A 14098-nucleotide genomic window follows, 5' to 3' on the forward strand; every position below is an offset into this window, starting at 1 on the left:
GTTCTTCGGATTCCAGATGCAGGACTCCCTTGAGAAATTCTTACAGGCCTAGTCGTGCAGTAGTGAACTCCCAGAATTTTTGTTTCTCTGAGAAATGCACTATTTCTCCCTCATTTCTTAAGGAGTGCCTTGCTGGGTAAAGAATTCTTGGCTGGCAATTTTTTTCTTTCAGTATTTTGAATATATAATTCCACTTTCTTCTGGCCTGTAGGGTTTCAGTTGAGAAGTCTGCTGTTAGTCTGACAGGGGTTCCCTTATAGGTGACTTGTCATTTTTCTCTTGCTGCTTTTAGAATTCTCTCTTTGTCTTTGAGCTTTGCAAATTTGACGATAATGTTTCTCAGAGAGGATCATTTTGGATTCAATCTGTTTGGCAACCTTTGAGCTTCCTGGATCTGAAGGTCTGCATCTCCCCCTACACCTGGGAAGTTTTCTGTTATTGAAGTTTTCAATATCTTTTCCTTTCTCCAGCCCTTCTGAAATACCCACAATTTAGATGCTAGAGCACTTGAGTTTGTCTGCTATCTCTCTTAATTTTTTTCCATATTTTAAATTCTTTCCCCGCCTTTTTTTTTTTTTTTTGGACTGCCTGGGTTATTTCAGAAAGACCACCTTCGATATCTGAAATTCTTTCTTCTGCTTGCTCTAGCCTGCTGCTCACCTCTCTGTTACGTTTTTTATTTTATTGACTGAGTCTTTCATTTCTAGGAGTTCTGCTACACTCTTTTTTTAAGGTATCAATCTCTTTGTAAATTTCCTCCTTCGTGTTCTGGACATTTTTTCTTGTTTCATTGTGTTCTCTAATTGAGTCTTCTTTTACCTCTTTGATTTTTCTTCAGATCATTGCTCAGAATTCCTTTTCAGACATTTCAAGGATTCCATGTTCTATGGGGTCTGAAATTTGAGCATTACTGTATTCCTTTGGTGGTGTCATATCTTCTTGTTTTTTTGTAGTTCTAGTATTTTTTCATTGATGTTTGGTCATCTGGTAGAGGACTTGCTTCTTCTACTACTCTGGGGTTATCTATGAGGATAAAGACTTCTTCCTCTATTTTCAGGCTCTACTAGTGACCCTTCTTATATCTATGTAGTCAAGTGAGCAGCAGGTTGCCTTTAGAGTGGCCCTGGCTGGTACTGTGCTGGTGAACTGTCCTTGCAGTGACAGTAGGTGCGGCAGTTGCTAAATAACATCACCTTGACTCCTGTTATAGAATCTGTGGCCATAGACTGAGCTCCCAGTACCACATGGATCTCGGCTCACCTCTGCACTTGCTGGGCCTATGGGCGCTTCCCTCTGGGGCCTAGGACTGAGCCCTGGTGCCATGCAGGTCTGAGCTCACCTCAGAGGCTGCTGCAGCTGTTGGCACTTCCCTCTGGGGCCTAAGAGTGAGCCCCAGTGCCACACGGGTCTCCACTCCTTAAACATTCTTTAAGAAAATGATTTCTATTCTTCCAAATCAGGAATAGATATGCTGCAATTCATTTAACTAGTGCCCTATCATTGGACCTCGGGGTTTTTAAAAACTTACTTAAATTAACACTTTAAGCCTTGTACATAAATATTGGTATATATGTGATTATCTTATTAAGGTAAATGTCTAGAAGTAACATTACTGGGGCAAAGTCTATTAAACATATACAGATTTTATCCATAATTTCAACTATCTTTCCAAGGAATATAATTATGCCAAATTGTAATTTACTGGTGTTTATTTCCCTGCATGTTTTATAGCATTAGGTATTTTCAGGGTTTTTTTTTTTCTTTCAAATCTTAGCCCAATTTTCCAGAGAAAAAGTTATGTCATTGGTTTAATTTTTATTCCTTTCACTATAAAGAAGTCAAGCACTTTTTAACACAATTACTCTTCACTTTTCTGGTGAATTGTCTTTTACATTTCTGTCCAAATTTCTACTTTGGAATTCATCTTTTTTTTCTTTGTAAAAAGCTCTGTATGTTAAATATAAATAACTATGATTGTGTTATATATTTAAAATTATTATTCTGGTGTTTCCTGTGTCTTTGATGGTACTTTTGACATTAAGAAGATTTTCATTTTTATGTTGTCAAACCTATTAATTTTCTGTGTTTGCTTTTATGTTTAAAAATTATTTTCCATTTTGATATCAGAAATTATTTTCCTATGTAAGCTTCAAGTTCTTTTCTCTTTTATAAAGAGCAAGAATCTAGTGTGGATTACTTTTTAATGGCAGGAGAATTTTGTTAATCAATTGTTCTGGCATGTATCACATAGCTTTCATTTATTTATTTTATTTAGTTAGTTTAGAATAGACTTTCCTTTCTTTTCTGATTTAAAATTTCACCTTTATTACATACCTTATTTATATACAGATTTATCTCTGGACAGTTCTCTCTCACAGTTTGTCAATCACATGGGATAAAAATGTTTTAAGTATTGTACTTTTATAATGTATTTAAATACCTGATTGTGCAATTCCTCTTAATTCATTTGAATTTTTCAAAGTTGTCTCTGTCGGAATGCAAACTAGTATAGTATAAATGTCAACATTATTGTTAGATAAGGAGAGCTACAGAAGTTTTGAAATGAAGGAGAGCAGACAGGAACTTAGGGAAAATGTGGCACTTTGGCTGGACCCAGAATGATGACTATGATTTGGCTTGGCAGAGAGGAAAGAAAAGGGACATTCCAGACCGGGGCGAATAGCCCGAGCAGCGCCCAGAATACTGAACAAGCAGTGTATAATGGGTGATGGGAGAGTGAGGGTGAAAGGGATCTAACATTTGTGGAATACCTACTGAATGTGAGTCACTATGCTAAGAATCTTATAGGAAAAACTCTGAGGGCAGCTGAATCCTCATACTTTCACTCCTGTGCCAGTGCATGTTCAGTGCCTTGTTTTCAAGCCCTTCCAATTTGGATGCAGAACTCAGTGTTTCTTTGACTTTCTGAGAAACAATTTGCTCACACAAGAACTTTATTGGTCAAAGTAAACCAGTTTCTTGACCTCAACACCATACATTTCAGACCAAAAGATCAGTTGTCATAGGGTGCTATCTGGTGCATTATAGGGTGGTTATCGCTGACTTCTGCCTGCTGGATGCCAGTAGCAATTCTGCTCCCTGATAGGGACAACTAAAACGGTCTCCAGACATTGCCAAATGTCAAACTGGGGACAAAATCAACTCCAGTTCAGAAACACAGATTGCAACAAAGACAGGAAAGTTTACAGGGGGGTTTATATTACACAGTGCACAATATATAATCTCTTTTTGTTTTCCTCCCTGAAGTGCCTTCGTGGTTTTGCCTTGGATTGATTGTACCCCCCAAACCTTGAATCCCCCCACCCCTGTGATGGTGTTAAGAGGGTGGGAAATCCTATTATGGTAACTTAAAGATGGAGACTTGAAGAGGTGATTAGATTGCAGGACCATGCTGTAGTGAATGGATTAATAATTGTGGTCAGGGGCATGGTTTGAAGGGCTTTAAAAGGAGATTGAGGAGGTTCATCTCTGCTCTCTCTGCTTCTTGCAATGAGAAGGGTCACTGTCACCACCACCAGATATGTTCCTTGGACTTTGGACTTCCCAGCCTCAGAAACTGTCAGCAATAAATTTCAATTTCTTTATAAAATACCCAGTTCCGTATATTTTGTTATAAGCAACAGAAACAGACTAATACAGTATCTCTACAACTAGGCTTGATTTGCTGTTGTTGCTTGTTTCATTTTGCTGAATTTATTGCACAGTGTCTCAACCACGGCACTACTGACATTTGGGCCAGATAATTCTCTGTTGTGGGGAGCCTCTCCTATGCATTGTGGGGTGTTTAGTGGTACCCAGGAGATGCCAATGCTACCACCACCACCCCAAGTTGTGACAACCAAATCTGTATCTAGACATTGACAAAATTGTCTCTGGTGGAGAACCGCTGATACAACTATACCAAAGATAGGAAATTTGTAGGGCTTTATTCTATACAATCCATAAGATAGAGCTTAGAAACCCTCTATTTTTTTTTCCCTTTGGAGTCTATCACTATCCTTTCAGTGATGGAGATGCAAGGATTACTCAAAGCCCAAATATTTGAAAGCTATGAGAGGCCCAGAGGGACTACACCAAGCTAACTCCTGCAAGAAAGGAGAAAGCTGGTGCAGCCCTGAGCTCGGTCATGTCTCATCTTCTGTGGTAGTATCCAGACCTTGGCCATGTAACAAGCTGAATATAGTATTAAAAGAAGTACAGAAAGGAGTGTGTGAACAGGACAGAAAATGATCTCAGTGTTTCCTACTAATGAATCAGGACATCTTTGCTGTTTCCAGCATGTGCTGTTTTCAGCACATAATGTTCCCATTCTGTGCACTTAAGGCTTTTGCCCTTTGTGCATTCCCTATTCTAAACAGGCCCCTGTGTTCCCAAAGGAGCCCCTTCTTGGTTCCTATGCAACTGGTTGTTTTGTTTTTCTTATGGTCTCTCAAGGATTCTCCATCTCAGCACTATTGTTTTAGGCCAGATAATTCTTTGTTGTGTGGGACTATCCATAGATTGCAGGGTGTTTAGCAACTTCTACCCACTAGATGCCAGTAGTTCCTCACCCCCCGCCCAAAGTTGTAGCAACCATTACTGTCTTCAGATATTGTCAAAGGTCTCCTGGGTAGCAAAGTACCCCTGGTTAAGAACCGTTCTTCTGTCTCTACTTACCTTTCTCCATACACTGGCTCTTCTTTTCAGCCTTTTCTTATAGAAGAAATGCACACTTTTCTTACTCACAGACACTGAGTGATAGTTTTTGTTGTTGTTGTTATTTAGACATGATTGAGTAGGTTACTTATGAATATTAGAAATTATGAGATTAAGCACCTGGTATATGTCATTCAAATGTGTTAACCATTGCTATTAATTTTATCAGGAGATATTGAGCCTATATATAAAACCTTTAAAAGCAGACTTTAAACCTCAAATACCTATGCCTAGAGTGTTTAACTCTTTTTTCCTCTTAATTTCTGACTTATTTGTGTTCACAACTAAGGCAAGCAAGCTGTGGGAAAAGACAGTTGCATTCATTTTTCTCTTTATTTTGCCAGAAATGTTAAGTCTTAACTAATTCCAACGTTTCCATGAAAACTGAATTTTGGAATTTATTTTGCATCATTGTGGCGATATTGTTTGCAATTGTGAGATGTATGTTGCTTCTAAGTAAGGCATAAGAGATGGAATTATAAACAAAATTAGAGTTTTACTAAAATGGGTTCCTATGGCAAGAGTGTCATCTGATTTTTTTATATTTTCCCCAGTAGATGATATATTTCTCTTTCACACTCAATTTTTCCTCTGGTGTGTGTGTATATGTGGTTTTGACCTTTTCAAGACAAATTGAATCAAAAATTAAAAACAAAATATGATGAAAAGAAAAGCAAAGAATAAAAAGAAACCTGCCAGTCACATTACAAAATTACTAAACATGCAGAAAGTATTTCTGATCTTTAAAAAGGGTTTCTTTGTTCAATTTATTACACAAGGGTGCAATTTTCCCTAGATTAGATTATAAGGTGTTAATACAAAGTTGGGGTACACGATTTTACTTATAATATCACAAAATTTTAGAGGTGAAGGAGACCCCAAATTTTTTTAATCTAACCATCCCATTTTATGAGTGGAGAAATTGAGACCTAGAGAAGACAAGTGACCTCCCTGGAATTTCTAATCAGTGGTTAGTGACAGAATTCACGTAAGGATATGATTCCCAGACAGTCAGACACGTGTTCTCTTGGTTACATCTATCAGATAATATAGAACTGTAGAATCTTCTAGAAGATTTAGCACTTATTTTCTAATGAACTAAAAAATAATTCAGGAATGACAGTGGAGATATGTTTAGGGATTACTGTGGCACCAACCATTGGGGGTGCTGGGGAGAGAATATTTTGACTGGAATAAGCTTAATGAAAGCGATGTATGCTGCAATTCAGCGCAACTATTATAAAGCAAGGAAAGCACCATCACTGCCTTCTACCAAGTCTTTAAGACAGATCGACATGGCAGAATATTAAAGAAACAAGATTTTACCAATACATAGCATTCAATTTTTCCCCACAAAGTATCTCATGCTCTCATTTTAAAAACATTTTTTTTATTAAAGAACATACACAATATTGAAAGCTTAGAGTTATTTAAGAATCAGTTATGTCTTCAAACTGCCAGTATGTTTCCAATAACTTTCTTATGTATCTTGAATACTGTGTATGTTCAAAATGCCTTAAATCTTCCCGTAGCTGGTACAACTTTTCAATGTAAACATAATTCTTCTTGGGTTTTCCTCAAGATTTTCCTGGTCTTTTTTCTGTGTCCCCTTTTTTTGTTTATGGAAGTTGTATCGCTTGGCCATCGCTACAAGATCTTCTGGGACACTCTGATTTGCTCTTTTCAGAATTTGAATCAATTCATTGGCAATCTTTGAATTATCTTGAGTGATAAGGGAAATTGACGTTCCAGTCTTTCCTGCTCGTCCAGTACGTCCTACTCTGTGGATATATTCTTCAATGTTTTGTGGGAAATCATAATTATATACGTGTGTGATATCGTTAACATCAAGTCCTCGGGATACTAAATCAGTTGTAATCAATATCTTCACTTTTCCACTTTTAAAGTCTTCTAATGCTTCCTCTCGATCACATAGCTCTCTGTCACCATGTAGTGATTGCACAGGGAGGCCTTGGATACCAAAATCACTTGATAAGTCATCAACAACAAGTTTTCGGTTGACAAACACTATGACTTTGTCTTTTGGTGACATATTCTCTAGGAATTCTTGGATAAGAGCTCGTTTTTCTGCTTCTGTGGTAACGATTATATTTTGCTTCACTGTGTTTACAGCAACTAGATCCAGAGTGCCAACATAAACAATCATAGGCTCTTTCAAATAAGACTGTGCAAGTCTACGGACAGAATCTGGCCAAGTTGCACTTGTCATAACAGTCTGCCGATCTGGGCGCACATCTAACAAAATTTTCTTAATCTGGTGCTCAAGCCCCAGATGTAGCATTTTATCTGCCTCATCTAAGACCAAGTAGGTTATGCTTCGTAGGTCAACAAACTTATTCATTTGCAGGTCATTCAGTCTTCCAGGAGTTGCAATAATGATATCTACACTTTTGGTAATGCCTTGAATTTGTCCTTCTCTATTTCTACCACCATGTATACAAATACTTTTCAGACCTTTATATGAATATTTAGAACATTCAGCTTCCACCTGAAGAGCTAATTCTCTGGTGGGAGTGAGGACTAGCATGCCAGGTCCATTCCTTTGTTCTCTAGATATCGGTTGACCATCAAGATGAATAAACCCAGGCATTAAGTAGGACAATGTTTTGCCTGTGCCAGTTTGGGCAACTCCTATAAGATCTACTCCTTTTAAGGCAATGGGCCATGCCTGTGCCTGAATTGGTGTTGGTTTTTGAAAACCCGCCCTTGTTATGCTTTTCATAAGTTCTGTGTACGGATGGAAAGCGTCCTCAAATTCACAAGCTGGATTAGGGATGGGACGCTTCTCACCATCTTTCAAGTCATCACACATTACGTTGTAATTTTCTTTCCTCCACTTGTCTACCTGTTCTTTAGACATGGAGCTTGTAGCTTTGGATTCTGTGTAAAAGTCTTTCTTAATTGGTGGTAAATCTGCCCACTTTCTTTTTTCCCACGCCACGGCTTCTGCCTTAATACGATCCAAATCCATCAATGGCGGAGCTTCTCTGACAACGTTAACTGTGCTTACGTCTCTCCCAACAGGAGGTTGGGACGCAGCATTATCCACATCCGATTCTGAACGGTACCTTTCTTGTCTTTTAATAAGAGTATCTATAGCTGCCTTGGCCTTTGCTTTCATATCTTTGCTGCCAAAAATTTTCACTACTGCTTCGCAGTCCCCCTTTTTTATCTGTATTTTAGTGTTTGTCGAACGCTGTAGGTCTTTTATTTTTGACCCACCACAACCAATGACTGAGCCAACCAGGTGGTTCTCCAGTCTAAAGCAGAGTGGTGGTTCATGGGAGCCTGCGGCTCTAGGACCCAAACCGCCTGAGGGGCCATTCCAACTGCTGCCTCTGCCACCTCTGTCATCGCAGCTGGCCCCAGGAGCTCCTGGACTACGCTCTGCCCTCTTCCAGTCCGGGACCCGGGACATTGTAGGGTAGAGGTAGTGTCGGTGCCAGCTTCTGGCCTACATACGGTCAGGAGATGCGAGAAGGTCTGGTCTGCCGCCTCCCTCCCACTCTGCAGGCTTTGAAGCGGCTGTTACCTAAGCAACCAGTGTTTGAGGCTGCAGAGGGGAGGGGCGTTGAATGCCTGACCAATCACGGGGCCGGGACTAGTGTGATGTAAGCAGGTGGCTGTGATGTACATTTAAAGAGGCACTCCCTCTCAGGGGCTGACCCTGCCAGCAATTACAGGACCCTGAGAGAGCGCCTTCCTAACTTTTGTGACCTGAGTGTCCAGCTCGCTCTCACTCTCGTCATGATAGTTCTGGCTCAGCTTGGGGGCAACCTTGAAGCAGGCCTTAAATTTGTACACATTGAACTTTTTATAGGCCCATTATTTCCATAGGAGAAAAAAATAGAGTTCTAAAAAATTAACTTATTTGTTTGTATACTTGTGTGTTTATGTGTTTATTTGTTTTGGTAAATTTCTTTTGGAGTATCAACAATACTTGGTCTAGAGGAATTCATCACTCCCCTGCCCTCTAGTGTAAATTAAATTATACCATCAATGGTCTCTCAGGTACATACTCAGGGATGGCATTTTGCCTCTGATTTTTCAGCTAACCCCCAGCACTTGTCCAGGCAGTTTCCAGATATTATCACAGGGATGATGGTTAGAAGAGAGGCAGAGTGCGGCCTGAGGGACCTTTGGGGGTGTTTTCAGCGGTTTGTCATTCTTCTCGGTGCCTCTTAATTTTTTCCCTTTCCCTGTGGTTTCATATATTCTGAGATCTTAGCACTAGAAGGTTCTGTAGAAGTCATTTATCAGGTATAATGCAGAAGACAACCTGGCAGCAATCTGGACAGCTGGGCATCCAGCTTCTATTTGAACAATCCCAGAGGCAGGAAGCTCACTTCATTTCAAGGATGTTCATTCTTTTGTGAGGCTGTTTAATGGTCACAGAGATGATGTGCTTCCACTTGCTTCCTTAGATCCTTCTTCTGACTTCTGAAGTTACACAGAATAGATTTCATTCTCCTTGTATCCCTGTGTATGTAAGGACCACTGTCAAATCCCGTTAGGATGTTTGTTCATCAGGGTAACATTTGAGTTTCTTCAACATTTCTTGCTATGACATAGTTTCCCAGATCCACATCATCCTGTTCCCTCTGCTTTGGAAATGTCTCAATGAGGACCTTTTCTTATGCAGCACATAGATCTTAAAAAAAAAAAAAAAAAAAAGATCTGCAGAAATGGCCTTACCATAAAAGTACTTTTAGGGCCTCTTCACCGAGCATGGCAGTTCTACTAATTTGACCTAAGATCTCCTGAGACACAAAGCTGTTCGTAGTAACATAATGGGCACTTAAGTCCGTTCTTCTTCATCCTGAACTTACTCTGTTGATTTTTTGTTTTTAATTTGTTTAACTAAAAGTAAACTCTATGTTTATCCTTTTATATTCATCCCATTAAGTTTGGTCAATTGACGTAGCCTATTTAGTTTAATTTTAGTGATTATTTTCTCATCCATCATATTATCCCTAGTTTCAAATCTTCTGCCAATTTAATGTTCATGGCTTCTTTCTCTCTTCAGACAAAGATGCTGATTAAAATTTGAACATGGTCCAGTATAAGATAAGAGTCTGTAACACGTTGGGAAAAACTTTCTCTATGTCAGCACTTTTCTGGAAAGAAACTTTTTGAAGAAAGAAAAAAGGGTTCTGTCCAAATATGTTTGGAAAATGCAGCACCATACATTCCCTCTGATAAAGTTACCATGCTTAATAGATAGTCCCAAAGCTCTGATAATTACAAGCATTGAGATAATTAATTTCTTAACTGAAAGTTTCCCAAAGGAATTGGCCAATGGACCTCCTCATCAATTTTTAGAATAAACTTATTCTTTGGATTACTTTCAAATTTACAGAACAGTCACACAGATAGTATAGGGGGGTTCCCATATACCCCTCAACCTGTTTGTTTCTTCTAATCTTATCATCTCACATTACCGTGATCTATTTGTCAAATATAGGAAATCACTATTAGTGTGTTACTATTAACTAAACTAGTGAATTTATACCATCAGTTTTTCAATAATGCATTTATGTTGAGATATAAACCCAGAACCATTCCTTGACTTGTGGACAGGGGCTTGTATTCCTTTGCTATAAGGTGACTAGCTTTTACTGTTGTTTTATGTGAGTGATATGGAAGAATAGAAGAAGCCTTGAAAGTGAAGTGAAGGAAGGTCATGTTATTGGGAGAGGGGTAGCTGTAAAATTTAAGTAGAGAGCAGTGCACTTTAAGGTGAAATCCATTGTGGTGAATTACTGGGATCATACAGAACTGATAGGAGACTTTTATGGGTATCGCAAGTACAGAGAGGGATTGTGCCTTCAGTGTCATTCATTACCACCTATGATGGACCTTATCAGTTGGAAAAATTGGTTGTTATCTAATTAAGGGCCACCAGTATAACATTCTTTTCTTCAAGTATCTCTACAGTAGTTTTGTCCCTTGTGTCTGAAATGTTCCCACTCAATATAAACCCCTGTGGCTTATCATGGTACTTTATTACCATGCTCTTGAAAAAACACAAAAGTGCGATGTTGTCAGATGCTTTCGAGTGAAGTAACTGGCTAAGAGGTTCTTGTTGGGCAGAGAGACAAAGAATGAAGGGATTGAGTTTCTGGTAAAGGTTAGGTAAAGTTTGTCTCAAGGTAAGAAGAAAGGTGATGTAAGGAATGACAAGAATGTGTTTAAGACAACCCAACGTTTTGTTTAGTGTGGTTCCTAGGACCTTGTAGGCCACAGCAAGGTAGTAAAATACTGCAGGCAGTGAATTGGGCTAATTTTCAATAACTCTAATTTCCACAAACTCTCCTATAAATTAGTTAATTCTGCTGGCCTAAAATATTGTTGATGGGATTCCCTTAGAAATAGTGTTTTATTTAATAAACCTTCTTTGATGACCTAAGAAAAACTTGACTTTTTAAATTCTAGTTGGTGTTGATAATTATACTAATTATAGCAGATTTTACATCCATACAGCACTTTACAATTTATAAATACCCTTTTCAGAAATAGTCTTCTTGGGATGATATGTGAGTGTACTTCAAAAAGTTGATAGGAAAATAGAATTAAAATATAAAAGATAATATGAATCTTTTCATGAACCTTTTGAAGACTCTTCATATGTCGGGCCATTACTCTGTTCAGAAGATGTGATATATTATGGCAAAAACTACCATGATCATTGCACATACTGGTGTGTTTATTTTGTGCATAGAACCATACTCATACCATAGAGTTGAAAGAAGTTGCAGCGGTGTGGGATAGCAGTCAAGAACACTGGAGCCTAAATAACTGGGTTCAAATCTCACTTCCACCACTTATTTTCTGTGAGTCCTTGAGCAAGTTCCAAACTTATTATGCCTTAGTTTTGCTATCTGTAGAATAGCATGCTAATAGCTATCCCATACACACATAGAGACACATATAAAGATACAGAAGTTGGTTCGTAGTAGGAACTCTCCCAGTGTCAATTATCCATGGTATAGGAATCAAAGGTGTTGAGAGACAACTACGGAGGTCACCAAATGCCTGTCCAAGGATTTCCCCAATAGAATTTCCTCTGGTCCACATCAAAATGAAAAACAAAGGATAATTTTTTTTTTTCACAAATATAAATTCATTCAATTTAAATTTTTTATTTTATTTTAACATTATGGCCTTTTATTTTTTGTAAAATATCCTTTTAAAAATGGAATGAAGATAACAAGTAATTTTAAAAGATTTTTCCTAGGGCAAGAAAGAGTGTAAAACTAGTGCCAGTGGCAAGTTTAGGCTTTGAAATGTTACTGGTATATGAAACCTAAGTACTTATAAGCATTGATCTAGAACATTAGTATGGTCTGAATGTTTGTGTCCCCCCAAATTTCATATGGTGAAACCCTAACCTCCAAGATGATGGTATGAGGAGGTGGGGCCTTTGGGAGGTGATTAGGTCATGAGGGCAGAGCCCTCATGAATGGGATTAATGCCCTTATAAAAGAGGCTCAAGAGAGACGCCTTGCCCTTTCTGCCATGTGAGGCTACAGTGAAAAGACTGCTGTGAACCAAGAAGCAGGCCCTCACCAAACACTGAGTCTGCTGGTGATTTGATCTTGGACTTCCCAGTCTCCAGAGCTGTGAGAAATACATTTCTACTGTTTATAAGCAACCTAGTCTGTGGTGTTTTCTTATAGCAGCTTGAACAGACTAAGACAATTAGCAAACACAAGTCAGGGTGCTATGAGTTGTTACTCATGGTTACAGGCTGGAGGGAGGTCTGGGTGGATGGAAACTTGAGGTAAAGGCCTATAAGGGAGTTAGGTCTGATCTGTCACTAGAGGAGGTATGAGATGAGAGATAGAAGGATGTTAAACTTTCAGGGGAAAGAAAACCCAATGTGGCCTTGGGGGAAAGTTCAGGGAAGCCTTCCTGCCTTCTCTCCTCCCACCCTCCCTCCAGCTTATGAGTAAGGACTTGCAGTATTTCTCTTTCTGTGCCTGTCTCATTTCACTTAACATTTTTCTTTAAGCTCATTCATGTTGCTGTGAATGGCAAAATTTCATTCTTTTTTATGGCTGAGTAGTATTCTATTGTGTATACCCCATTTTCCCATCCAGTCATCCGCTGATGGACATTTAGGTTGGTTCCATATCTTGTCTATTATAAATAGAGCTGCGATGAACAAGGGAGAGCAGGCATCCCTTTGACATGATGATTTCCATTCTTTTGGGTATACACTCAGTAGTGGCATTGCTGGATCATAGGATAGTTTTATCTGTAGCTGTTTGAGAAACCTCCATACTGTTTTCCATAGTGGCTGTACTAATTTACAGTTCCACCAGCACTGTAGGGGCATTCCGCTTTCTCCATATCCTAGCCGACATTTGGTATTCTCTGTCATTTTGATAATAGCCTGCCTAACTGGGGTGAAAGGATATCTCAATGTGATTTCGATTTACATTTCAGTGATGTTGAGCATTTTTTCATGTACCTGTTGGCCATTTGTATGTCTTCCTTTGAGAAATGACTATTCAGCTCCTTTGCCCATATTTTAATTGGATTTTTTTGTTTGTTTGTTTTACTGTTAAGTTCTTGTATACTGTTGAGTTCCTCGTATATTCTGGATATTAATCCTTTGTCAGATGTATAATTTGGAAATATTTTCTCCCATTCTGTAGGTTGTGATTTCACTCTGTTGATTGTTTCCTTTGCTGTACAGGAGGAGTTTTTTAGTTTGATATAAACCCATTTGTTTATCTTTTCTTTGGTTGCTTGTACTTTTGAGATCTTTTTCACAAAGTCTTTGTCCAGACCTACATCCTGAAGTGTTTCCTCTCTGTCTTATTTTAGGAGTTTTATGGTTTCAGGTCTAATACTTAAGTCTTTAATCCATTTTGAGTTGATTTTGATATATGGTGAATATATGTATATATATGAGAATAAAATTAGAAATTACCAACAAACAAAACTTTGGAAACTATACAAACTTATAGAAATGAAACAACATGTTCTTGAATGACCAATGAGTCAAAGAAGAAATAAAGCAGGAAATCAAAACAAATTCTTGAAACAAATGAAAACACAAGCACAACTTACCCAAACCTATGGGAAACTGCAAAAGCAGTACTAAGAGGGAAGTTTATTGCAATAAGTGCTTGATTCAAAAGAATAGAAATAAACAACCTAACTTTAAATGTCAAAGAACTAGAAAAACAAGAACAATCTAATCCGAAAAGCAGTAGACAGAAACAAGTAATTAAAATCAGAGAAGAACTAAATGAAATAGAGACCAAAAGAATGGTACAAAAAAATCAACGAAACAAAAGGTTGTGTTTTTTTGAAAAGAAACACAAAATAGACAAGTCATTGGCCAGAC

General features: G+C 38.3%; 1 protein-coding gene across 1 annotated transcript; it reads right to left on the reverse strand.

Moving 5' to 3' along the window:
- Window positions 1-6316: 6316 nt before the first annotated feature.
- LOC134366572 (probable ATP-dependent RNA helicase DDX53) lies at window positions 6317-8155 on the reverse strand (the record flags this gene model as incomplete). Its single annotated transcript, XM_063082934.1, has 1 exon — window positions 6317-8155. A coding segment is annotated over exon 1 (1839 nt), but the record flags the coding sequence as incomplete, so codon positions are not given.
- Between the last annotated feature and the right edge of the window lie 5943 nt (window positions 8156-14098).

This window comes from Cynocephalus volans, chromosome X, assembly GCF_027409185.1.
Source record: "Cynocephalus volans isolate mCynVol1 chromosome X, mCynVol1.pri, whole genome shotgun sequence".
Classification (NCBI taxonomy): domain Eukaryota; kingdom Metazoa; phylum Chordata; class Mammalia; order Dermoptera; family Cynocephalidae; genus Cynocephalus; species Cynocephalus volans.